The sequence below is a fragment of the Eretmochelys imbricata genome, chromosome 4, assembly GCF_965152235.1.
Source record: "Eretmochelys imbricata isolate rEreImb1 chromosome 4, rEreImb1.hap1, whole genome shotgun sequence".
In the NCBI taxonomy this organism is placed as follows: domain Eukaryota; kingdom Metazoa; phylum Chordata; order Testudines; family Cheloniidae; genus Eretmochelys; species Eretmochelys imbricata.
In genome coordinates, this window is record NC_135575.1 from 77,525,635 (window position 1) to 77,553,405 (window position 27,771).

A 27,771-nucleotide genomic window follows, 5' to 3' on the forward strand; every position below is an offset into this window, starting at 1 on the left:
AGCTACAGGTAATTTTTTGCTATTTTTACATTTCACATTTATATTTTCATGTCCTTTTGCTGAGATTCACCTTCTAGTGTCAAATCAGGGGTCTAGACCCGAGTCCTGCACAAAATCATGTGTATAACTCCAAATCCTTAACCTATCTTAAAGCCTTCTGTTTAGCACCTATAAACTTTAAATCCCTTATCTTGAGGAAAACTCCAAAACTTGATGTGGTAGATCCAGCATACAATTTTTTTTACTGTTTTTATGATTTCAGTTTATTAATTTGCTCAATATCATTAATGAATTATGAATTTGATTATATTTATTTCATCATAACTTCCTTTTTCAGATGCCACAATTGCTGCTTTGGTGTCATCCTCACAAATCAAAAGAAAAATATACTAATGAAAACCTTCAAAAAAATGAATCAGTTTGCTGTGATAAATGAGTTGCTTCTGAGAGGAGATCAAGATATAATAAACTTCAAGGACGTAGATCTTACTCTGAACAACTCATTAGGAATTTTCATCAACCTACTTAAGTTTACTGTAGGACAAGATCCAAAATTCAAGGATGCTCTGAAAACCATTCAGAAAACTGTGAAGTACACTTCTGCTGAAATTCAGCATGAAATAACTGATATAATGAAGAAGGTTTTGAAAGATATTGTTGAAGCTATTCAGAAAAAATAGCGATGTTAAGTTCTTCTGCCTGAAATGTGACACTACAAAGGCTGCTGTTAATATAGAAAATGTGTCCACTGTTTTACACTACTCTGTTGAGTTCAAAGCCAAAAAGAGATTTATTGGAGTGGCCCGATAACATGGCCTCACTGCTGAAGATATTACACAATACATTTTGAAAGACCTTCATGAACTGTCTTGACCCTCAAAATACTTTGTTCTTGCTTTGATGATGTCAAAGTTATATCGGTGTGCAAAGGAGGTGTTACAAATCCTTTTACAAGAAAGATTAAACAAGCAAATACACGCACTGGTTGAATCACCAGCTACATCTGGTGGTCTCTCATGTGTCTGACAGGAACTCAGCAGTGGCTGGCTTGTTCTCAAACTGTAATTTTCTATATAGTTTATTTTTCACAGGCATGAAATGAGTATTCTGTATAAAGGCTAGCACCTGCAAAGACTCATAGAAGCAAGATGGACTGGTCATCTGAAAACCATAGAAATAATTCACAATAATTTGGAAGAGATTCAGAGTATTCGTCGGACTTTGTGAATGAATGTGGTGCAAGAGGGATGTTGGAAGTTACACAATCACTCAAATTCTTGTTCTTAGCTGAGGTTATGAGAATGATTTTGAAGGTTTTTGCTCATGTGAACAATTAGTTTCAGAAGGAAGTAATGCACCCTGCTAAAGGAGTTTAATTGATTACTATTGCCCTTGAAGAACTTCTTCAAACGTCTCTGTCTTGTTGACTTTTTCCCAGACATTTGATCAAAGTACCATGTTGTGAAAGATGTGTGTGATGAAGCATCAACATTAAGATGTGCCCCAGAAGAGCCATGGTATTGCCCACAAAATTTCAAGAGTCCATGGTCACGGAGCACTTACCAGAATTCCAAAGTGTAAATGAGCATCAGAGGTCCCAAATTTGACAAAAATTGATTGATGAAACCAGTGAATTGCAAAGGAGATTTTCTGAGAAGAATTCTAAGTTATACAAAAGGTTGCCAGCAGTCTATTTCACCAGGTCTCCAGACATCTTGAAATTGGAATCACCGTGTGCTTTGATTTACTTGCTTGGATTAGATACTGAGAAGGTGACAGTTGAAATGGCTGTATTTAAAGCACTGGTAGAAGACAGAAATTGCAAGGGATTTTAAAAAAGAAAAGGAGTACTTGTGGCACCTTCGAGACTAACAAATTTATTTGAGCATAAGCTTTCGTGAGACTCACACAGCTGCTACTCTGAAACAAGGGATGTTAAGTTTCAGAGTAGCAGCCGTGTTAATCTGTATTCGCAAAAAGAAAAGGAGTACAAGTGGCAGCTTAGAGACTAAACAATTTATTTGAGCATAAGCTTTCGTGAGCTACAGCTCACTTCATCGGATGCATTCAGTGGAAAATAGAGTGAGGAGATTAATATACACCCAGAACATGAAAAAATGGGTGTTATCATGCACACTGTAAGGAGAGTGATCACTTAAGATGAGCTATTACCAGCAGGAGAGCTGGGGGGGAGGAGATAGTGATAATCAAGGTGGGCTATTTCCAGCAGTTAACAGGAATGTCCGAGGAGCAGTGGGGGGTGGCGGGGGGGAATGCTCAAATGAATTGGTTAGTCTCTAATGTGCCACTAGTACTCCTTTTCTTTTTGCGAATACAGACTAACACGGCTGCTACTCTGAAACCTGTCATTATGCAAGGCACTGCATTTAGCCGTATGGAGTGGAAATCTATCAACTTCATGAAAAAACTTGTACAGATACAGACAGACATCATCTTCCTTTCCAAATGCAAACAGATGGACATCATACCAAAAGGACTGAAGGTAAAAAATCCATTACAATCTACATACCACACAGACTGTGCTGACAGCTTGTGCCACACGCTCTCAAAGAAACTGCGGAACCACCTGATCAGCATCCTCTACAGCAAACAGGGAAAGATTAAGAAGGAGCTCTCAAAACTGGATACTCTCATAAAAAAACAACCTTCCACACAAACTTCCTCGTAGCTGGACTTACTAAAGCTAGATGAGCCATTTACAACACATACTTTGCTTCTCTACAAAAGAAAAAGGACACTAAACTATCTAAACTACTACATGCCACAAGAGGCCACTTGTGAGCAATGGTTCCCTTAACCCACCCAGCAATATTGTCAATCTATCCAACTATATTCTTAGCCCAGCAGAAGAATCTGTCCTATCTCGGGGCCTCTCCTTCTGCCCCTCCACCCCCACGAACATGATACAGTTCTGTGGTGACCTAGAATCCTATTTTCGACGTCTCCGACTCAAGGAATATTTCCAACACGCCTCTTAACAACATACTAATGCACAGAGATCTTCCTACCACCACTACAAAAAGAAGGATTCTAGGTGGACTCCTCCTGAAGGTCGAGACAGCAGACTGGACTTCTACATAGAGTGCTTCCGCTGACGTGCACGGGCTGAAATTGTGGAAAAGCAGCATCACTTGTCCCATAACCTCAGCCGTGCAGAACACAATGCCATCCACAGCCTCAGAAACAACTCTGACGTCATAATCAAAAAGGTTGAAAAAGCAGGTATTGTCATCATCATGAATAGGTCGGAATATGAACAAGAGGCTGCTCGGCAGCTCTCCAACACCACTTTCTACAAGCCATTACCCTCTGATCCCTCTGAGGGTTACCAAAAGAAACTACAGCATTTGCACAAGAAGCTCCCTGAAAAAGCACAAGAACAAATCCGCACAGACACACCCCTGGAAGCCCGATCTGGGGCATTCTATCTGCTACCCAAGATCCATAAGCCTGGAAATCCTGGGCGCCCCATCATCTCAGGCATTGGCACCCTGACAGCAGGATTGTCTGGCTATGTAGACTCCCTCTTCAGGCCCTATGCTACCAGCACTCCAAGCTATCTTCGAGACACCACTGACTTCCTGAGGAAACTACAATCTATCGGTGATCTTCCTGAAAACACCATCCTGGCCATTATGGATATAGAAGCCCTCTACACCAACATTCCACACAAAGATGGACTACAAGCCATCAGGAACAGTATCCCCGATAATATCACGGCAAACCTGGTGGCTGAACTTTGTGACTTTGTCCTCACCCATAACTATTTCACATTTGGGGACAAAGTCAAATTAGTGGCACTGCTATGGGTACCCGCATGGCCCCACAGTATGCCAACATTTTTATGGCTGACTTAGAACAACGCTTCCTCAGCTCTCGTCCCCTAACGCCCCTACTCGCGCTACATTGATGACATCTTCATCATCTGAACCGATGGAAAAGAAGCCCTTGAGGAATTCCACCATGATTTCAACAATTTCCATCCCACCATCAACCTCAGCCTGGACCAGTCCACACAAGAGATCCACTTCCTGGACACTATGGTGCTAATAAGCGATGGTCACATAAACACCACCCTATACCGGAAACCTACCGACCGCTATTCCTACCTACATGCCTCCAGCTTTCACCCAGACCACAGCACACGATCCATCGTCTACAGCCAAGCTCTACGATACAACCACATTTGCTCCAACCCCTCAGACAGAGACAAACACCTACAAGATCTCTATCAAACATTCTTACAACTACAATACCTTCCTGCGGAAGTGAAGAAACAAATTGACAGAGCCAGAAGAGTACCCAGAAGTCACCTACTACAGGACAGGCCCAACAAAGATAATAACAGAACGCCACTAGACATCACCTTCAGCCCCCAACTAAAATCTCTCCAACACATCATCAAGGATCTACAACCTATCCTGAAGGATGACCCATCACTCTCACAAATCTTGGGAGACAGGCCAGTCCTTGCCTACAGACAGCCCCCCAACCTGAAGCAAATACTCACCAGCAACCACACACCACACAACAGAACAACTAACCCAGGAACCTATCTTTGCAACAAAGCCCGTTGCCAACTGTGTCCGCATATCTATTCAGGGGATGCCATCATAGGGCCTAATCACGTCAGCCACACTATCAGAGGCTCGTTCACCTGCACATCTACCAATGTGATATATGCCATCATGTGCCAGCAATGCCCCTCTGCCATCTACATTGGTCAAACTGGACAGTCTCTACGTAAAAGAATAAATGGACACAAATCAGATGTCAAGAATTATAACATTCATAAACCAGTCGGAGAACACTTCAATCTCTCTGGTCACGCGATTACAGACATGAAAGTTGTGATATTACAACAAAAAAACTTCAAATCCAGACTCCAGCGAGAGACTGCTGAATTGGAATTCATTTGCAAATTGGATACAATTATCTTAGGCTTGAATAGAGACTGGGAGTGGATGTGTCATTACACAAAGTAAAACTATTTCCCCATGTTTATTTCACCACCACCCCGCCCCCCCACTGCTCCTCGGACGTTCCTGTTAACTGCTGGAAATGGCCCACCTTGATTATCACTACAAAAGGTTTTCTTCCCCCCGCTCTCCTGCTGGTAATAGCTCATCTTAAGTGATCACTCTCCTTACAGTATGTATGATAACACCCATTTTTTCATGTTCTGTGTGTATATAAATCTCCTTACTGTATTTTCCACTGAATGCATCCGATGAAGTGAGCTGTAGCTCACGAAAGCTTATGCTCAAACAAATTGGTTAGTCTCTAAGGTGCCACTAGTACTCCTTTTCTTTTTAAGGGATTTTAAGAAGTTCTTGGTGCTGCCAAGAGATTAAAGGAGGCTTTCCTGTCTATTTTTGAAATGTCTATAGTGGTGTTGTTAGGAGCATCAGCTGCAGTTTGTGAGAATTCCTTTTCTTGTTTGAAAAGAATTTTATCACACCAAAGGATGAGCATCACCCATGACAGAAAGAGAAACCTAATTCTCCTGTCATAGGAAAGTGATTTGAGTTAAGAACTGAATCTGAATGCCTTTGTGGAAGAATTTAGATGCCATTATCCAAGGAGATTTCAACTTTAGTTTCATGAACAGTCTTTTAGGTACACCTCACTTTCATGTTAAGATCTATATTTTTATATTTCTGAATCTTTGAATGTTGGAATATTTGTTATACTGAACAATCACATAAATATGTATCTTATTTTTCCTTATTTCATAAAAAGAAAATAAAAAAAAAATAATCCTCTGACTGAGACTATGGTTTTCACTAAGTACATGAACTTTTGAAGGCAAGCACAACAGCACCTCTTGTCACATAGTCCTCTACCCCATGTCAACGTGCTAGCTATGGGCCTGAGATGAACTAACAGAAATGTATATCAATTTATGCACCTATTCACTGTTATCCAGTCTGACGTGTATTATTTGCCCCGGCAGCAGCAGCAACAGGTGGTGTTTAATTCTACCACATAAGTACCATACACTTCTAAGTTATAGTGTGAATTATTTTAATACTCAGAGAAAAATGTTCCCCAGTGAACAGACGTTTTGATTCAGTTTTTTAATGCTAATTGAAGTAGTTTTTGTTCTACATCAGTCATTAAATGAAATCCATCAGAGGTATAACAGATAGCTTTTAGTGTTTGTCAAAATGTGACAAATTAATGGCATTCTTAGTTGTCAAAATTCAAAGGTAGATAAAAGCTGAATAACTTTAGAGATAATTAATTAATTCATTGTTTCTAGGGAAGTAGCACAGCATGTTTGTTTGCTTGTTTGTTTGTTTGTTTATTTTGACTAGGATACCATCACGTTGAAAAAAAAAGATTTGTATTATCTGTGAGTGGGATTGTTTTTTGTAATATCAAAAATCAGCTCCAGCTTTCCATAATATTGGATAATGACTATCATAACACAAGTTACTGGGCTCACTGCTGGGGTAGATGAGTGATATTTGATGAACTGATATATACTGGATGTCAGTCTAGATGATGTAAGGGTCCCTTCTGGTATCATACTCAGACTTTATTTGTTATTTATCCACTCTTGAATTTGAACAAATGATGTAACAAATATAATTGACCATTTACATTTGAAAAAAAAATTATTACTCTGATTCATTATCACTGTCTTTCTCTGGGTTTATATCACTCTTCTTTTCTTCGCTCATATTTTATTTTGTTTATGCAGATGTATTTACCTAAAACTAGCTTGCATCTGGGGCCTGATACTGCAAACCCATGAATGAGGGTTTGCAGGATCTAAACCTGTAAACACGAACAGCCATTTCACTCTGTTTTTTTCCATTATTAAGATAAAAAGGAAGCAGTGGAAATGTCTGCTGGAGTCAGAACGATATTTGTTAGTAAGTGCAGCAGAGGATGTACTACTAGCTTCCGTAGTACAGCCTGTGGAAGAACCTACAGAGTGTGTTGGGGAAAAATATGGATGGTTTGCCAGCCTAAGCAGACATAACAAAACTATGCATAAATCACTGTGATTGATAAACATTATATCTAATTTAAGGTGGTCTGTTGCCTTTTGCTTTTAAAGGTTCTAAGAGTCAGAAACATGTCCTAAGACCAGAGTCTCTTGAAGGGACAGACGAGGAAGATCCAGTGACAGCTCTGGAATGGGACCCTCTGTCGACTGACTATCTTCTTGTTGCTAATTTACATAATGGCATTCGACTAGTTGATTCTGAGTCTCTCTGCTGTATCACAGCATTTAATTTTCCTAGTGCAGCAGCATCAGTTCAGTGCTTAGCTTGGGTTCCTAGTGCTCCTGGAATGTTTATTACTGGAGGTAATCTTTTCTTATTGTTGATAGTTTATTGAATGGTTACAAATATAGCATTGAATCTCCAAAATAAGTACTCATGTTTAATCTTTTTTATACCTCTGACTTTAATGTCAATAGAAACAGAAATATTTTAACATATTCTAGAAAAAATGAATGCATAAAAACGAAGCAAAGAAAATGACTCCAAACAGTTTTCCATATTTTGTATCTCTTTTTTCCATGAGAACAAATGACAGAGGGTTTATGGCCAGAAACTTTCCTGTTTTTTATTTTAATCCCTATAATGTTTTCTTGATGCAAGCAGCTTTGCCATGAGTTTATCAGCATGGATTACAATTGGCTGGGGGATGGGCCTTCCCCACTCCCCCGCTTCCATTTCTGTTGTTTTTGGAGCTCACTTGTTCCAATCCTTTCTCCTTTCTGAACCTCAGAGCAAAGGGGAAAATGTGGCTGAATTGTGGGAGAATTGTTGTAGTAGTAGAGAGGGAGGAAGAGTGAATGAGAGAATATTTTATGCTGTTTTGATAGGTTTACCCACTGTACTCTAAGAATGAACATCTCTAATTTCAAGTAATATTATTGTGAAGATGAGAGAGCCTGCTTGTAACATTGAATTAAATGTATAATCTTAAAATAATGTTTCACTTTTTGATTAATTGGGTGCTTAAATTATGTACATTGTTTATGCAGAAAAAACGTTAATAAATGGAGCTTTTTTTTTTAAATCTCAGATTCTCAGGTTGGAGTGTTACGTATTTGGAATGTTTCACGCACAACACCTATAGATAATTTTAAATTGAAGAAAACGGGGTTCCATGGTTTACATGTGCTCAATTCTCCTCCAAAGAAAAAGTGTAAGTATACATTTTATTATTGTAATTCATTGCAATGGGTGCAAGTTAAAATAATATCATCCTTTCTCTTTGTGTCTGATCCTGTACACCCTAAGCAAAACTCCCTGCCTTTGGATCTACTTCTGCAGTCCTTAATCAAAACAGCCATTTACACCAATGCATTTTTGGGCAGACTAAGTGCTATCAAATCAAACCTTTTGTTAAATTCTTTCTTATTAGGCACAGGCAGTCCCTCATGTAGGAATACTACAGTCTTGCTCCCAACCCTGGTGAAGTACGATATACGTTCTCTGTTTATAACAGATACCTCATAACAATATGCAAAGTTTGTAGCCCCTTAGAATAGCTTTATAGAGAAGGAACACAGTAAACAAGGTGAGGCAAGGTTGGTGAGATAATATCTTTTATTGGACCAACTTCTGTTGGTGAGAGAGACAAGCTTTTGAGCTTATACAGAGATCTTTGTCTGGTTACACTTGACGCTGTCTGGAAGCTTCAAATCTTGTCACTCACACCAACAGAAGTTGGTCTAATAAAAGATATTACCTCACCCACCTTGTCTGTCTAATATCCTGGGACCAACATGGGTACAACAACATTGCATACATGTAAAGATGTGTAATGCAAGTTGTGTATTGATTCCAGTTCTCTAGCCTTAATAGATTAATAAAAATCAGAAAAGACATTTTGTTGAACACATAATCTCTTACCATGAAAGAGAGAGACTGAAAGGGAAGGTTACCTATTAGCATGTCATCCACTTTCTCCCTTTTATTCTATGGATTCTTCAAACGTCCTAGAACATGTTTTTGCACTCTTTCATCAGCCTAGAGACAGTATTTTGAGAATGTAACTAGATTGCTGTTGCATCAAATTTAAGTTTCTTACCTCCACCTTCAAAGCTCCATATACTTATCCTCCCTTGTTCAGCACACATTGTTCCTGTCCTCTCCACACTGTTGACTTTCCCACTCTCATCTGCCTGTTTATCAATTTGTCCCATACTCATCTCCCTGTCTTCTTCTATGCAACCTCTATGCTTTGTACAGCTTCCAAGTTACCAAGGCATAGACCCATATTTAAGTTCCTTTTAGAGACCCACCTCTGCCGTACTACAGAGAATGAGTCTAATTATCTTGTTGTTCCTGGTTCCTCTAACCTCTTCCTAGCTGTTTGTTTTTCCTTAGACTATGAAATTCATTGGGGAAGGGACCATCCCTTCTTGAATGTCTGTACAGCACCTAGCACATCTTGGGCATTTCCAAAAGCAAATAATAAAGATGATAATATTAGCCTTATTTAACTCCTGTTCTTCTGTTTTATGTCAGCCACCATTTTTCTACCACCTGTACCAATTCCTGTCACTTTTGTTACTGTTACCTTGATATTTTGAGGGACGCTATCAACTTAAATTTTTTGAAGAAGACTAATTTTCAAAAATTGTGGATTCTGACACAGCACCCTTGAAATGGTATAACCTGTTATTTTTTAAAAGTTTCTTGAATATTTTTCTAAGGGATTTCTCTTCTCCCCTGTTGATGTTTAGAAGGGTTTATTGGGAGACGCACAATATCAGATATACTCAGGCCCACCCTCTCACCATGGAAACCTTCCTACTTGTCAACGTTAAATAGGCAAATGAATTTTACAAGCCCTGATGTGAAGTGATGTAATTGCTACTTGTTTTTAAATATGAAAAAAAACAAAATATGTTAATATGTTTATATCTTTGTATTAAGCACTTTCATCACATTCTCCTACTAAAAATCATCATACATCATCTACCAGTGAGGCCGTTCCACCCCCAACTCTAACCCAAAACCAAGCATTCTCTCTTCCTCCTGGCCATGCTGTCTGCTGTTTTATGGATGGTGGAGTGGGACTTTATGACATGGGAGCCAAGAAATGGGATTTCCTTAGAGATTTGGTATGTCTCCTTTGCCTGTCCAATGTTTTGAATGAAATAATAATTATTAATATACATACAGCATTTTTATGCACAATAATCAAGGACTGAGCATAGAGCCTATAGTGTAGTGTGCAGGCAAATCAGCTTCCATAAATAAAAAGGAGCTGAAGATTTAGAAACCTTATAATAACAGCTCTAGAATGTTGAACTTAATTCTTCACTACAAAGGAAGACTGCCAAATAATGTAGGGCCCAACTTTGAACTACCTTAAAACTAATATTATTTAGTGAGGGAAATACTTCATATTTTAAGTATCAGTTTAACTCTTCCCATCTCCCCTCCTCCCTCACCTCACAAAAAAAAAAAGAAGTATTACTCCTTCAATAATGGATGAAGAAAAGGAGTATAATAGTTATGTGACCCTTTTTTTATGCTGCATGTCAATTATCCAGCTAGCACATGCTGAAAATAGTGCTGATGAGTTCACTGATGATGCTCTTAATAAACAAGGAGATAAAAAATGCAGTGTCATGTTGGATTTAAGTAAAATACTAAAAAGGGGTATTGAGGAAAAAACAGTCTACTCAAATGAAAAACCCTTAGCAAAGCAGGCAAATAAATATTGTTTTCAAATATCTCATAGTGTGATCCTGCAGTCCATATGCAAGCAAAGCATCTAGTGAAACCAGTGAGTTATGTCTGAGTAAGCACTGTGAGAGAACCTATGAAAATGTCATAGAGAAATAGAAAGTAACACAAAAATGTAAAACTACTAACATTACTTCATAATGTCTTTTTTCAATGATCAGGTAAGAATTAGAATTAGCAAAGCAGTTTCATGCAGCAAAATGTTGGGTCACACTGAGGGTGTGTTTGCAATGGGAAAATTCAGAAATGTGATTCTCTACTGCAGAATTACAGCTCCTTTGGTAACAACCTTGGAAGCTGTAGGATAGATAAGGCACAGGCATTTTTACTACCAGGTCATCTAATCCTGTAGAGTATGGTACGCCACTGGTGGAGAATTACAGGTCTGGGATATTAGAAGTGTAAACAGACATTAACTGTGTATACCTTAGCTCATCCACCACTGGAGATATTTCAGGAGTTTGGTGGAACTTCACCACTTAGTGTTAGTGATTTTGTTAAAAATGGTTTTAATATTTTTAAATTAAGAAAATGAAATATAGTTTATTAAACAAAAGCTTGTTTAAATATACAGACGATTACTGTATGATTCCAGCATCCATCCATGTCCATGAAAATGGAAGCAGAAATGGGAAACCAGGAAAGAAACTGTTAGAATTCTTGCTGATTTCATCTGCAAGCAGCCAGTTTGTTTATTTCCATTTTTATGGAAACAGACATTATGTCTGAAAACAAAATAAGGGTTTGAAAAGAATGCTTTAGAACTTACTTTACAACTTATTTTTTCATAAGTCCATTTTCGCAAGAGCAAAAGGTGTCCAGCTACTGAGAATAGTACCTTAGAACTTTCATGTCAGTTTCACATACTTGTTTTCCAAAAAGGTCATAAAACAAACACATTTGGAAGAGAAAGGACTCACAGGAAAAATATAAGAAAATTGAATTTTGAAATAGAAATGACTTTGCATTTAGGTACAGCCCAATTAATAACACTTCAGTCATAATGACTGATGCACAAAGCCAAATTCTGCTCATTTACACCTGTGCAATTCTACAGGGGGTTGACAGTGTTAATTTCCCCAGTGTGCACAGGTGCTGCTTGGAGCAGAATTTGACCTGTGGCATATTCTATTTTGCTGGGTTTTTTTTAATCCTTTGGAATGAGAGAGAGGAGAGATCCAGATGCTTATTATACCTTTTACTATTAACTGATTAGCTGAAAAGTATGGCTCTGTTGGAGCCTGTAGTTGGTTTGGTAGGTTTTATTTTAGTGTCTTGCATTCAAGTGAAGGATCATTAGCTTTTTCTGTTATATTTTTCACTCACATAGTTTTCAGTTACTTAAAACTCAGCAATTCATTTGCTTTGTAGTAAGACTTCTAAAGAAAATATAATGGTGAAAATAGGTTAAACATTTTTTTAAAATCTAGAAATAAAAAAAGTGTTTTTGGCAATTTAAGGAATTAGCTCTCAACCTTTCAAGACCAGGATTCTGGTTTGTCTTGTGTACCCGAAATTTCACCTCACTTAAAAACTGCTTGCTTACAAAATCAGATGTAAAAATACAAAAGTGTCACAGAACACTGTTACTGAGAAATTGCTTACTTTCTCATTTTTACCATAGAATTATAAAATAAATCAATTGGAATATAAATATTGTACGTACCTTCTAGTGTGTAGTATATAGAACAGTATGAACAAGTCATTGTCTCTATGAAATTTTAGTTTGTACTGGCTTCACTATTGCTTTTTATGTAACTTGTTGTAAAACCAGGCAAAATATCTAGATGAGCTGGTGTATCCTCTGGAAGACCGCTGCGTACTCTATGGGGTATATGTACCTCACGTTGAGAACGACTGGTTTAATGGACTATGTAAATCTCTAAATTGCATGCTAAAATATTAATATAAAATATTAATATAGACGTAAAGATGTTAGAGAACTACAGTAAAGAGGAGTTAAAACTACAGAAAATAGGGTTAGTTTATCAATTAAATCAACTGTGTTCATGTAAGAAATAAATCTTTAATGTACTAGTACTCATTGTTTTTATTCTCTCATTTTAGGGACATGTTGAAACCATCTTTGACTGTAAATTCAAACCCAATAACCCTGATCTTCTAGCTACAGCATCATTTGATGGGACAATAAAAGTTTGGGATATAAACACTTTAACAGCAGTCTACACCTCACCTGGGAATGAGGGGGTCATTTATTCTCTTTCTTGGGCTCCAGGTAAGAGTATTTGATTTTAGGCATAAATATTGTTATATGATGATTGAAATTTCCTGCACAAAATGCAGTTGATCTGATGAATTCAAGTAAATGCTCATGTAATTCTCAAGTTGGCAAGCTGGAATGTACGTGCTATTCTGTGGAGCTGTCCATCTGTAAGGAAGAATCCTTCCCTCTCCTCAGCATCTATTTGTAAAATGCCCTGACTGCACCACAACCAGGGCATTTTTGCTTCACTGGAGTGGAGGCAGGATTTGAGAAACCTGTGCAAGGGCTTTCTTCATGTGTTCATTATGGATCTGAAGGGGAGAGGCTACCTACCAACAACAGTTGATCTTAGTGATGCTCTGGGAGATGTGTCCCCAAGCCCATCTAAGGGTGCTGTTCAGTGCTTTTAACTTAGGCAAAACTCCCATTGACTACAGTGTCAGTTTTGCCAAAGTGCTGAAAAGGGCCCTTTGGGGGAATCTTCCTCAAAATATCATGTCCACATAGCTATGCTTGCTGCTAGAGAGTCTTCCGGGTACAGGAGGATGAATCTTTCCCTATCCAACAGAGCAACAGCAGAGCTCTTCTGTAATTACGACAACAGCCTCAAATCTGCAGCAGTTACTGCTTAGGTCCTGCCAACCAGGACCTAAGCAGTAGGTCCTTCACCCTTACACAGGGTGACTGGAATCCCCCATTCTTTTCTTTATGCCCTGCATTAGTAGTACTAGGAGATAGGTCATTATCAAAAACAAATAACATACAATAGAAACGTATTTGTAATTTGATTTGTGGGAAAGAAATAACTTTATCTGAAAGAGAAAATGTTGATCCCTTTCCACTTTTTGGCTTGCATCATCCCCCAAATTCATTAGCTCCCACATGTACAATATTTGCCAACATTTGGATTTGATCTGGAGAAAGAACTTTGAACATACTGATTTCTCTTTCGCCTCCTCCATAACTCCACCTACTTGAATATCTTTTCTGCTCCCCGGGGTCCCTCTCCAGATTTTCTCCTCTTAGCCCCTTAAGCATAATCCAAAATTTATTGTTTCTACATCGTATGGGTGTTTTCTATATGAGACATGCATGGTTAACAGCAGCAGTTTCTGTTCTGGGATTGAGTCACAATGGTGAGGAAGTGGAGTCTTGTGGTTCTGTGCCTTAATTCCCCATTGTAGAATATGTACAGTAATGATTCCCTACATCGTAGGAGTACTGTGAAGATGAATTCACAAATATGTTTGAAGTACTCAGGTATTACAGTGATGGGGGCCTATAAGGAGAGATAGTAGTGGAATCTGATGGTCCAAGACTGGAAGTAATTTAAAAAGAAAAGTGATTGCTCAAGTGTCCTCACATCTGTCCTATGTGTGCCCAACTATGAGAGAGAGAGAGCACTTTTTCTGCTGTGTTCTGCTGTTCAGACAGGTTTAAAATGAAACTACATAATTTTATGCAGATGCTTTAAGCACTAGACATTGTGGGGCATTTACAGTTTCAAAGAAAGCCTGTGGACAACTAACTGCTGTCAGGTGCTACATCTTGTCCTCTCTCTGCATTCAGTGCAGGGGGTTGGGATGGGACTTGAGCTCGTGTTTGCAACCAGTCAGCGTCTACCTTGCACAGCGGTGCTTACAGTAGGAGGGTAGAACACACAAGGCTTTTGTTGGAACTGCTGCTTCTGAACTAGTGTCAAATCCCCTGCAAATGCTGGGCTCAAATTGTGAGGATACGTTGCTAATCTGCTGTTGCTATCATATGGTTATGTATTTCTTTAATTAAAATGGAAAATTATATATGTAAAAATAACACTGACCCTGTACTCATTATAATGTGTCTCTCATGTCTGTTCCTCAAAGGGGATTTGAACTGCATAGCTGGTGCAACCTCCAGGAATGGTGGTTTTATCTGGGATGTCCCTAGAGGCAAAATGGTAACCCGGTTCAGTGAGGTGAGAGGCGTTTATTTTGCTTGGTTTCTTAAATGTAAGCTAGTGGCTCCATCTAGTGCTCATGTAGATAAAGCTGGATCAGTGTTTGTATGTTTTAAAGAGGTATTTAACTTAACTTAAAAATATAGCCAAGTTTATTACACCCAGTCTGAGCTCTGGAACAGGTACAACTCACTTCCTTAAATTGGTTTTGTGACATGCTAGGATCCATCACTTCAATATCATTGCTTTACTAGTTGACTTACAGAGGATCCAAAAGCAAAGAGGAATATTTCCTCTCAAAAGCGCACACATTCTATTTTATTCTAGTCTCTTTTATTAATCTTTGGACTCAAAAATATATCAAAATATAATGTGGTAGTGATGATTGCTAATAGATATAAAACTGAGGTTTAATTTTTAGTCCTAAGGCCTCACTCCAGAATGACAATGCTGCATTAGCAGTGCACTGTGAATTAATTATTGATTTAGACCAATGTTTCCCAAACTGGGGACGCCTGGCAGGCTTTACCTGAACAAGCGGCGTCCCCAGTTTGGGAAACACTGAGTTAGACTTATAAAAAGCTGTATTAAGTGCTCCTCTTATGGGCTTGCATTACTTGGAATCTTAGTGGTGGTCAGTACAGGTCCTGCAGCACTGATGTAATTTGCTCCTGGGATAAAGCTCTGTTTAATAAACTGGTTGCATCATTTTGCATTAACTTCAGTTTCCAAGTGGTCTCAATGTGTAGCCCCATGTAGACCGCCTTACAGCAATCTAATCTGGAGGTGACAAAGACATGGATAACTGTGGTAAGCTCAGCATCAGAAAAAGAAAAAAGTTGTCTTCTTCTCAGCAGACACAGATGGAAAAATAAAGTTCTTGACCACAGATGCCACTTAGGCATCCAGAAGTAGCCCAAGATCTAAAAACACGCCTAATGTGCACACCTGTGTTACAAGTTACCTTTCCTCAGTGAGTGGTGTTGATATATATTCCACCAACTTTTCTAGCTGCTTCACACAGACCACTAACTTTCTCAATCTTGTCCAAGTTAAGTACCCAGCAGCCAGCTAACCCCCAGCCAAGTTCATATGGACACAAAGTGCTCACTCTGCAGTTGTGACTCTCTGATCCTGTAGAAGGTTCTGGAGCAGGCCTACCCACAGCATAGTTTAGAGTATCTGGGGATCACTAGAGCACAATGGCACTCCAGCCGCACTCCCTTTTTCCTGGTCACATAGCCTTCATGGCCCAACAAGGCTAGGGCCTCATTACTGTGTAAAAGTGCAGTGTATATACTGTACTTAGGGAAATGGAGCTGAATCCTACTTGCAAAACCACAGAGAAGTCAGTAACTAAGAGAAAAGGGGGTGAATTATTTCTTATTGATAGGTATTTTGCATTTTTTGAAGCATGGAAAGAATGGAATCTTCTGCATTGCCTGGAGTCATAAAGATTCCAAAAGAATAGCGACCTGCAGTGGCGACGGATTCTGGTGAGTGTCATGTTGAAAAGCAATCCGGTATTTGGGCAGGTGAACTTTGATAGCACCGTATATTTAATGTTTAAGATCTTGGCATAAATAACTATTGGATGTGTTCTGCTTTATATATATTAATATAAAGTTACATAGCACTACATCAACAGCAGACAACACAGTAGCAACATATGCATATATCATGCCACTTGCTAACAAAAATGCAGTATTGTTTCATGTTAATGGTATGTGCACTACAGCTTGCATTATGATCAAGCAGGCGTAGGTATGAAACTCTAGTTCCCCCTAGCTGTGGAGAGACAAAAGGAGGTGTGGCCAAGGAGAACATGAGAATGTTCAGGCACAGTGGAACCATTTCCTTGATGTTTGTGGCACAGTTGGTTGGTGTCACACTTGCCTAGGGAAGTTATGGAAGCTCCTTCACTGGAGGTTTCCAAAAGAGGCTGGATAGTCATCTGTCTTGGATGGTTTGGACACAACAAATCCTGCATGTTGGCAGGGTGTTAGATTAGATGACCCTTGTGCAGGGGTGAAAGTAAGGCGGTACGGGTTGGTACTGGTAAAAAGTGGTCGCTGGTACCAGCCCGTACCATTAACTTTAAAGCACTGCCAGCTGCTGCAGCACTTGAACATCATTGCCCCTTTTGCCACCCCCCGGGCTGCTGACAGGAGGGGGCCAAAAGGAGCAGCTGCCTCGGGGCCGGCGATTTAAAAGGGCCCGGGGCTCCAGCCACAGCTGCCGCTACTGCCCAGCTGCGCCCTGCCTGATGCCCCACCCCTTCTGGGAGGGCTGGAGCTGGCCCCCGTACTGGTAAGAGTTCAATTTTACTTTCACCCCTGCCCTTGTGGTTCCTTCTAATCCTACGGTTCTATGATCCTATGTCTCTAAGGAAAGGTATACTACCTCTAACCAGCCTTGTATTTGGGGAAGCACAAGGACTATAACTGTGGCCTTTGTGGGGGCTGCAAAGATGGGAAGCCTTCTTCTGTTCTTCCTTCACTTGTGCACTTCTGCAATCTGACTCCTTATGTTGATTATAGATGCACATAAAATCAATTTTGACCTGGGTTGTCCTACTGAGTATGTTGGGTTTTTTTTCTTATTACCATATTGTAATTGATTTCAGTATTATTCGAACCATTGATGGCAAAGTTCTTCACAAGTACAAACATCCAGCTGCAGTTTTTGGTTGTGATTGGAGCCAAAACAACAAGTGAGTAATAGTTAATTGAATTAATTAACTAACAACATTTACAGCTTACATGAATGACCATCAAGATAATGCAAAGGTATTTAAAATGTGATATCAGTGTATTGACCTAGTTTTGTAAAGGCAAAGAATCCTGGGACCATACTGTAAAAGGCCAATTTACTCTTTCTTATTTATAGACATTATTATTTAACATGAGCTACACTGCCATCCTTGATGTGCAGTTCTGTCCTAATAATAGGACTGTAAAAATATCATTAAATGTCAATCTGGGTGCTGAGGATCACTTCAAATTCCTTTCCTTATGCAGCATCACCAGTAATATAAAATCTGCAGGCCAAATATTCTGCCCTCATTGAAGGCAGTGGGGATGATACAGGTGTAAAAGACATGTTTGGCCTTTAGATCTTGTGTTACTGGTGATGATGTATGAGAAGAAAAGAACTCCACTTCGCTCTGAGTGAATCTGCAGGGCTAGGAGCATGGAAGTCAGTGAGAGACCCAATGCCATGCTTATGAGCCATTTTTCAGAGTAGAACTGCACTGCAAGTCTACTTTGGGGTGCAACGGGAGGCAGAGTGGGACAGGAACCAGTGGCTTGGCTTCCAGAAGAGGAGAGTCTTCAAGACTGTGAGTTTTTTGAAAAAGCTCACATTAACCATTTGGTCATGTGCTTCATAGGAAAAACTGTATGCTGACGTATGGAATCATGTGCCACTGAAGCTTAGCAGACTTGGCTTCTTCTCATGGCTGAAAAAAAAGCATTATTTAAAATTTACATCATGTATTTTCATATGCTTCATTTTAAAATAAAACCTTGATTGATGTCCCACTTGTGAACAAATAATTTAGAAATGGGTCATGTTAGTATTTAACATCCATAAATCAGAACACACAATTGTACCTCTAAACAGGAGAGTTCCAGTTCTTCAAACTAATAAAGATTCAACAGGTTTCCCATTTGAGATCATCAGAAAGAAGGTGAGGAATAAATGGGAAACCTTGATTGTATATCCACACAGCAGCTTGGGGGGATGCTTCCCAGCACAGGAGGGTAGACACACGCTAGCTCTGCTTGAGCTAGTGCAAGTCTGTCTACCCACAATGGGAAGCACCCTCCCAGTTTCTGCATAGACATACCCTCAGTATAGCTAAACTTAAAAAAAAGATGCATTGTGTCAGTGATGCAACTGACTTGGAGAAACATAAATGATTATGTTTAATTTAGCAACACTGATAGGGGCAGGGGTAGCTCAGTGGTTTGAGCATTGGCCTGCTAAACCCAGGGTTTTGAGTTCAATCCTTGAGGGAGCCATTTAGGGATCTGGGCCAAAAATTGGGGATTGGTCCTGCTTTGAGCAGGGGGTTGGACTAGATGACCTCCTGAGGTTCCTTCCAACAGATATTCTATGATTCTATAAAAATATATATAATAAAATATATTCCATTGGAATAATTACAAAAAGTTAGAGCATTTGTAGTGCGTAAATCCAAGAACGGTGTAAATTGGTTACAAAAGGAACAAAAAACACAAAATCTGCATAATCTTTCCTGAGTGCATACAACTAAAAAAAAATCTATTTGGAAAACCAAGTTTGTATATTTTCTATACAAATATAGACTATGAGCAAGTGTTCCCATAAATATTGGTCAAAATTTTAATATTTGGCTTTGGGGGAATAATTTTTCAGATATTTGTGAGAAGCTGCAAATAGATAGGAAGCAGAGGGGCCCCTTCCCCATAGAAACTTCAGTGTGGCTAATTTGGCTGTGGCTTCTCCCCAGTTTCCTATAGCTTGTTCTGATGGTGGTCCAGCTTGTCTTAGCGGGGAAACAGAAGTGTCTGCTTCTTTCTAGCCCCTTCATGTGGCAATAGCAAGCCACTTTGTTTCCTTTCCTCCTTATGGTCCATTCACGTCAAACTCCCCTGTCAAACTATGGGACAGACCTCATCTTACACAAAGAGGTGATTTTAAGAACCCTGGAAGACTTCAGTTTTAAAAGGTGTCTACAGTCTGTGGTGTATAATTTTCTCCCTCCTAGTCTTTGCTAGTATTTTAATATGATCAAAAATATTTGCTTAGAAAAGGCAAACATGAATATCATCATGTAGGCTAACTTATTTTAACTGATAATATAAGAAAAAGATAATTTAGAGTGTGATCTTTAAACTTTCCAGAAAGCACTTCATTTTTTCAAAATAAGAATACTAAACAGCTTTTTTAAAAGTAATCATTTGCAGAACACAGTTAATTGCCAGAATATCTGTAGGAAACGGAGATAACAGTTGAACTGCTTTTTTGAAAAGGAGTGGACTGAAATTTCTATACATCTGCTGAATCAAACGTTTATGTTCTCTCTGCAGTGCTTGCTCATACTATGCTGATGATAGCACCTTATTAACAATATATAAAAGCAAAAATAATATCTGATCTGTTGTGTTTGTGAGGTTATGAGGTTGACTTAAATTGTAATGTTGAATTTTTAATACTAATCTTGCAGCAATCTGAGTGCATGCTGGGGGAGAGAAAACTGCAGGGGAGTTTGTCATAGCTGCTGGATGTGGGTGGAAAGGGAAGGTTCAGCAACTAGGAGGTCAGATTGGGTGCAGTGAAATAATGGGAGAACTGGACACAGCTGGATGACTTTTCCATAAGGAAATGGTTAAAAATAAAATACATAGTGATGGATATGTGACTTTATCACTTATTTTTCTGTCACTATTTGACCTTCATTTCAAATACCATTTCCATTTATTCTGTTTTTTCAAGTACCGTTTCAATTTATTCCTTTTTTTTAAAATTCTGTAATTATATACATAGCCTAATCCTGAGCACAACACATACAGACAGTATTATTATTTAAAACCTTGTTTTGTAAATATGGCAACCAGGCTTTAAGGAATAGCAGAGAAAAGAACAACAGGAAACAGATCAGTTCATTTATTTTGTAAATTTTTCCTTTAGGCAGAGTTAATGATAGGTGCAAAAAATTATTCTGTTGTTACTGTGTACTCAGTAGATTTATTGACAAATAATGGGCTAGATTCTGGTGTAAATTTTATAGCTCCATTGAAATTCATGGAACTTTGCCTATTTACACTAGCTGAGGGTCTATCCCACTGTTTGTAGTTGTATATCATATACTAAAGCATAATTTTAACTGTTAGAGATTAAATGAAAAAAAGCAAATACAAGTCAATTTTTCTGAGATATACATTAAAAGGCGTGCTACATTTGTATTTTTTCGAATTAAAAACAATATATTTCTACTGACTCCAATAGCTGATGATTGTACTGTTGTCATTTTGCAGAGATATGATAGCCACTGGATGTGAAGATAAAAATGTTCGTGTTTATTACCTAGCAACTAGCTCTGATCAGCCACTGAAGGTTTTTACGGGGCATACCGCAAAGGTGTTTCATGTAAGGTGGTCTCCTCTGAGAGAAGGAATCCTCTGCAGTGGTTCTGATGATGGGTGTGTATTCTTAGATTCTGAGAGAGACTTAAGGTCTCAAGTTGCACTGGTGCTGACACTATTAAAAAAAACCCCAACATTACTATCATTGTGTCTGTGAATAACATGTCAGGTCCAAACTGTAGCCCTGCCTCCTCCACATTACAGATCCTGGCTTGGCTCCATGCCTGAGGAGCAGTGCTAGTGCCTGAGGAAGCCATGTGACAGATACATGACTACAACGCTCTATACTCTACCCAGATAATGGAGTCAGTGACTGCCACCTACCACTTAAAAATTATATTGGGATGATACTAAATACTCACATTGCATCCAAGACCCTGTGAGTGGAGGGAATAAGATTCCCTTGTGTGACTATCTAGAGTATGATAGACTGAATAGCATCTGTGGATGGCCATTGTAGGTGGGTGGTAAAAAGGGCAGTATGTAGAAGAGGACACTTCAAAGTTATGTGGCAAGACCTTTCCCTTTGAATTTCTGCTTGGAAGTCATTCTGAATATTGTTATGCTCCTGTAAGGCTAACTCAGAACAATTTGAGTTTATTAGTGAGAAGCATACCATAGAAATTATACATAAACACACAGTAGGATCTTTCATTTTACAAAGGCAAATAAATATGGTAATAAGCATAAGGCTATAAAATACAAGTACCTGTCATGACGTATATTTTAAACAAAGGTATTGTCTGCCCAAATACTTATACTGACAGAATTTGGCAGCATTTTTTGAGCATATTAAACCTGTACTCCACAATTTGTGCTCTGAGCATGTTCTTTTCCATATTAATTTTAAGATGTTGATTTTGACCTATAAAACTCTAAATGGCCTGGGACCTTTTTTATCGAGGAGTATGCCTCTCTTTTGTGGCAAACTGCCATAGTTGTTGTCAGCAGAGGCATTTGAGATGAAACCCATTCAATATAAGAGAGAAGGGGCAACTGGCAGGATATTCCCCATTAGGGGCTTGGGACTTCGGAACTGACTTCCTCCCTCAGTCCATAACAGCCTGAGTTTGGTAGCCTTCAAGGTGCACTGCAAGACCCTCTTTCTTTCCGTAGTTTGTAAGGAGTGTAGAGCAGGCCTAGGTGTAGGCCTGGGATTGTGCAGGGCAGGAAAGGAGGGCTGATTTGATTTAATTTAATACATTATTTATAGTGATAGACTCAAGAGCTCAATCTGTTTAGTTTAACAAGTTTAGTTAAAGGGTGACTTGATTGACAGTCTGTAAGTACGTACATGGGGAACATATATTTAATAATGGGCTCTGCAATCTAGCACAGGGATTCTCAACCTCTTTCTTTCTGAGCCCCCCTCCCCCCCCCAATATGCTATAAAAATTCCACGGCCCACCTGTGTCTCAACTGGATTTTCTGCATATCCAGTAGGTTAAAAGCCAGGGCCAGTGTTAAGGGGTAGCAAGCAGGGCGATTGCCCAGGGCCCCACGCCACAGGGGACCCTGCAAAGCTAAGTTACTTGGGCTTTAGCTTTCAGCCCCATGGAGCAGGGCTCAGGCTTTGGCTTTCTGCCCTGGAACTCAGCAAGTCTAGCGCCGGTCCTGCTCTCTGATTTATTTTGGTGGACCCCCTGAAACCTGCCTGCGGCCCCCCAGAGGGCCGCGGACCACTCATTGAGAACTGCTGATTAGCAGAGAAAGGTGTAATATGACCCAATGGCTAGAAGTTGAAGCTAGACAAATTCAGACTGTTAATCAGGTGTAGTTTTTTTTAACAGTGAGAGTAATTAACCATTGGAACAACTAACCAAGGGTTGTGGCGGATTCTCGATCACTGATAATTTTAAAATCAAGACTGGATGTTTTTCTTAAAGATATGCTCGAGAACAGTGGTCCCCAAACTTTTCAGTGTTGCGCCCCTCCTCTTACTCCTGTCTGCAACCCCCCCCCCCCCCCGCCCAAACTGGGGCTGGGAGTGGGGCCGTGGCTCCGGAGGATCAGGGGGTGGCAGATGGGGTAAGAGGGCCAAGGCTGGGGCCACAGCTGGGGGCGGGTCTGGGACCAGGGCGGGAACAGAGCCCAGCTAGTGGCTGAGGCTAGGGGTGGTGGTGGGGATGGGGCTGGGACTGGGACCTGTGGCTGGGAGGGGAGCCGTGGCCAGGCTGTGGCAGGGGCTAGCTGCTGCATCCAGGTGTGGAGCTGGGGCTGGGCGTGGGGCCAGGAGCGGGGCTGGAAGCCAGGGCCACGGGTGGGGCCAGGGCCAGGAATGGATCTGGGGGTGGAGTGGGGCTGGATGATGCTCCCTCCACACTCCCCAGGAGGGCTGGCCCAAGCCCCGCCACCCACCCTCCCCAGAATGTTCCTCTGTGCCCCCCCTAGAGGGGTGCACCCCACAGTTTGGGGATGTCAAGCAATTATTTTGGGGAAGTTCTATACCTGTGTTACACAGGAGCCCAGACTAGATTATCACAATGATCCCTTCTGGCTTTGGAATCTTTTAATCTATGAATTTCAGTTATATTTTTCCTGTCACGGTATATTTGAATTGAACTGATGGGTCTCTTTATTTTAGTGTTCTTTTAACAAAGTGTATAGGGTGCCCAAAGCATTGGATAAAAGCTCTTGTATTTCAGTGTGTGTAAATCTAGGTAAGTAAATACTCCATGTGAAATATGAACTTCAGAATTTTGCTGAATGTACAGGTGTGTTCATGTTTTGGTATATTGATGGATATATGCTTTTTGTGTCTTGTTTTCAGCACTGTTCGAATATGGGATTATACACAAGATGCTTGTATAAATGTTCTTAGTGGACATACAGCACCAGTACGGGGACTAATGTGGAATACTGAAATCCCTTACCTATTAATATCAGGCAGCTGGGACTATACAATTCGGGTGTGGGACACAAGAAATGGAACCTGTCTAGACACAGTTTATGATCATGGTGCAGATGTATATGGTAATATAGTTTTAAATGTTAATGTTTCCATTCTTATTTTGCTAAAATGTATTTGTGATACCTTAAAAGTCCATAATATATTTTCCTTAAACTAATTAGCAGATAAATTTAATTGTCTGAATAATGTTTAAAATGGTCTCTCTATTAGGATTAACATGTCATCCTAGTCGTCCATTCACTATGGCCTCTTGTTCTCGTGACTCCACTGTGAGACTTTGGTCTTTAACACCTCTGATAAACCCTCTCCAAATAAATATCCTGGCAGACAGATCTTGGGATGAGATCATTGGCAATACTGGTAGGTAAATTATAAATTCTGTTACTTTCATTTGATTTGTGTTAGACTACCTTTAATAAAATGTTTGTGTGCAAAAACATTTGTGTTGATTAGATCGTGCTGTGGAACCAGGTGCTCCTCCCTTGCTATGTGGTAAAGTATCCAGGGATGTTAAACAGGAGGTGGACAAGCTGATTGGTAATCCTCGAGGGAAAAAACTAAGGTGGTTTTCAGAATGTTTGTCAGTAAGTATTCCACATCAACATGTTGCGCGTGAATGTAGTCCTTAAATTAAACTGCAAAAGAAAAGTTTCTTCTTTCTTCTCCCCTCCCCATGTACTATTTCCCTCAATATAGGTTCAGAATATGCAAGGAGGACTTCTGCTTTGTGATAGTTTGTAGATGGAAAAATGTCCCTCCTAGAGCTGGTTTAAAAATTTCAAATGATATATTTCCTCATCAGAAAATATTGTGTAATCAAAATCCTAATTTTCCACTGCAGTAGATAAATTTCAGTAGAATTTTCCATTGAGAAAATCAATAAAATTGCTTTAATTTGTCCACCCAAAATTAAACATATTGTTTGTTTGTCAAAGTGAAGTGTTTCAGGTTGGGTTGAGTCTGCATTAAGCTCTACGGTTGTCTGAGCTGCTTCAGGTCAGTTGTAATTCCGGGTTACCCAACCCCCCCTTCTCACCTACTGGCCCCATTTGCTTCAGTCAAAAACATAGAAACAAAAAATTCTGAATCAGAATGTTATGGAAATTTGTTCTGCAAAAAATATCAATATTTTGGTGTTTCCTTTTGATTTGGGATGAAAGCAAATGTAAATATATCATAATTTCTCATGCATCAGAAAGTCTCTGGAATTTTTTTCATAAGCTCTCGTCACTACTAGTAAAGTCTGTCCAACTTGAAGTCCTATTCCTAAACTCTTAGGACTAGAATTGGGACCCAGTGCTTGCTCCCAGTTCAGGCATTAAACTTATGATACTTTTATCTCTAAAAAGGCTTTTCAGATTACTTTAATGGTGTTTTAATATTTTTTTAGTTTTAATTTAATCTATCTCTGAGCCCTAGACTCATGGTAACCTAGGTACCTGGCTTTACAGGCAGAGGGATACAAGAATTAGACCCATTAAAACTTTTAAAACTTCACTAAAACATTCCCAAAATAGCCTTTCTGTAATACATATGGCATATAGTAAATGAATGATGGTATAGTGATGAACAAAGGTTTTATCAGCGTTCTTTTAGGATGATGCATATCATTTGTTAGTTTGCCATATATGAGTAATGCAACCACTTCTAACTCATGGCAGTAAAACCTCCATATGACACCATCATGTGTTCTTTATTTATGACACTTCTGCAATTTTTCATATGCTTCTTCAGTTTTCTACAGATATCCTCTCCACACATGTGGTATGTGTGTGCTCTGTATGTGTATAAGTATGTTGTGCTTTGTGGATATATAACTGATACAGGTCTCATCTTGATACACTTAACTGCACTAATAGTTCTTATTCGAAAGACTGTAGTGTGTGTCTAACCTGATAGATTCTGAAAATGTTTACCTTTGAACTGACTAATAAATTCATACCATATCCTTTGCAGGTTTCATTTTAATATCTCTAGCACATTATTGTAATCTGTTTCTTTTTTTAAATTATTTCAGCCTCCAGGAGGCAGTAAAAATTTATGGGACCTCGTTGCTGTAATAAAAGGACAGGACGATAGCTTGCTTCCACAGAACTACTGCAAAGGAATTATGCATATGAAACATCTGGTTAGATTTAGAATGGTAAGTGAAGTATGCAGACTATGTGAAACTTGTACATCAGTAGTTTTATTTTTTAGTTATAAAAATATGAAAATCCACTGCTTTACAAAGCTGAACACTTACAATGAAAAGCAGTCACATTTTAGAAAAAAGGTAGACATTTCTTCTTTTTGCAAAAAATCAGATGTGAGGATAAAGCTCATGGACACAAGTGAAACATGGATTATTGACAGAGGCATTGGATCACATCTCCAGTACGGCTCTTCTTTCCTTGTGGACTCTCATGGGGCACTGCCCTCCAGCACACCCCTTCATGGCCCTGCAGATGCTTTGCATGCAGCACCCCCTTGGGTTCTTTCAATCAGTTACCCAGACTAGATTAATTCAAAACATGTACCCCCTTCATGGGGTCTGATTTACTAAATCTTTCTAGAAAGTGTAACTCACTTTTGATAGTCATCTCACTTCACCCCACACTCAGTCTGTATAAGAGTCCTGGTCAGCTCCCTGCCCCTGTTCAAGAGATCTCTTAGGCCCCCTTCCTGGAGTTGGGGTAGCACTTTACATCATCGCTTTCTCAAAATAGGAGTCCCCAGCTTTCCTTCTGGGACAGGTCCATGAAACAGTCACCCTCTTTCTCTTTAAGCCAGGAGCCACACCCCTCCTCCTGGACCTGGGTAATTCAGATAATTATTACTTCTCTCCTTAAGATAGGAGTTTCCAGTTCTCCTCTCTGGAGCTGGGTTGTAATTTAGCCAACCAGAGGCATTAGCCTCCTTCTCCTTTAGCTGGCCTCTTTTCCTCAGTTAACTCTCAGGCTCAGAGGGTTCAGCATCCAGACTTCTTCTGCTAGTGTCTGCTCTGCAATGACAGAGGAGGCAGTATTTAAGCTGGTCCATTTCCCTCACCTCATCCCCAGTTGGTTGGGTGAGAGGGGAGCCTTGTCCTGCCCTGTCTGCAAGGCTCCTGGCCAGTGCCCATAAAGACACAGTGTTTGGATTGCCCCAAAAACCCCAATTATTTCCAGGACCGTTTCCTTTCTTTCTATATCTCTTAGGTCCTTTTATATACATCTGACCTTTCAAAATCTTGAAGGGCCATGTTACATGATGGGGATGGACTGACCCCTAGGTACCTTATTCTTTAGGGGCAGACTACCCTGTCACAAGGATGTATTGCACTGCCTTTGGTCCTTATCTTTAAGACCTTTCAACAGCTTAGCCCCTGTTAGGTTCTTGTATTTTATGACATTATCTCCCACTCTTGGCTCTACCAATGATGCATAGCCCATTTGTCCACTTCTCCCACAACTAACCACACACTTCCTTTCATGCTATTCTTACTCATGGAACAACCTTCTCATTCCTCACCCACCCCAAAGGCAGTCTGTAAATTTGATACTTTGATTTCCTTCAAATCCCTCTTAGGATCCAGTCTACAATGATGCCTAAGGGAAACTGCCAGTACGGGTGTCCAATTGTTTGTTAAATCCACTTACTGTGTCTGGATTATAGGGCAGGAACCATCTTTTACTTTGTTTGTGCAGCACCCAGCACAATGGGATCCTCGCCATGACTGAGACATCTAGTTGCTACTGCTACGGTAATACAAATAATACAAATTTCTCCCATCTCCCATTTTTTCCTTTTTTCTTTTGTAAAAAGCTGTTATTTCTGCCTTGTCCTGGACT

At 39.7% G+C, this 27,771-nt stretch overlaps 1 protein-coding gene across 2 annotated transcripts in view; it reads left to right on the forward strand.

The window, feature by feature from the left end:
- WDR17 (WD repeat domain 17) overlaps window positions 1-27,771 on the forward strand; it is an 88,645-nt gene that overhangs the window by 36,153 nt on the left and 24,721 nt on the right. For both annotated transcript variants that reach the window (XM_077815490.1, XM_077815491.1), the window contains exons 5-16: window positions 7,094-7,345; window positions 8,074-8,196; window positions 9,936-10,123; window positions 12,822-12,990; window positions 14,844-14,935; window positions 16,331-16,413; window positions 17,544-17,630; window positions 20,941-21,105; window positions 23,819-24,021; window positions 24,170-24,319; window positions 24,413-24,543; window positions 25,977-26,102. In XM_077815490.1, the coding sequence (XP_077671616.1) occupies window positions 7,094-7,345; window positions 8,074-8,196; window positions 9,936-10,123; window positions 12,822-12,990; window positions 14,844-14,935; window positions 16,331-16,413; window positions 17,544-17,630; window positions 20,941-21,105; window positions 23,819-24,021; window positions 24,170-24,319; window positions 24,413-24,543; window positions 25,977-26,102 (1,769 nt within the window). The remainder of the gene's footprint in view (window positions 1-7,093; window positions 7,346-8,073; window positions 8,197-9,935; window positions 10,124-12,821; window positions 12,991-14,843; window positions 14,936-16,330; window positions 16,414-17,543; window positions 17,631-20,940; window positions 21,106-23,818; window positions 24,022-24,169; window positions 24,320-24,412; window positions 24,544-25,976; window positions 26,103-27,771) is intronic.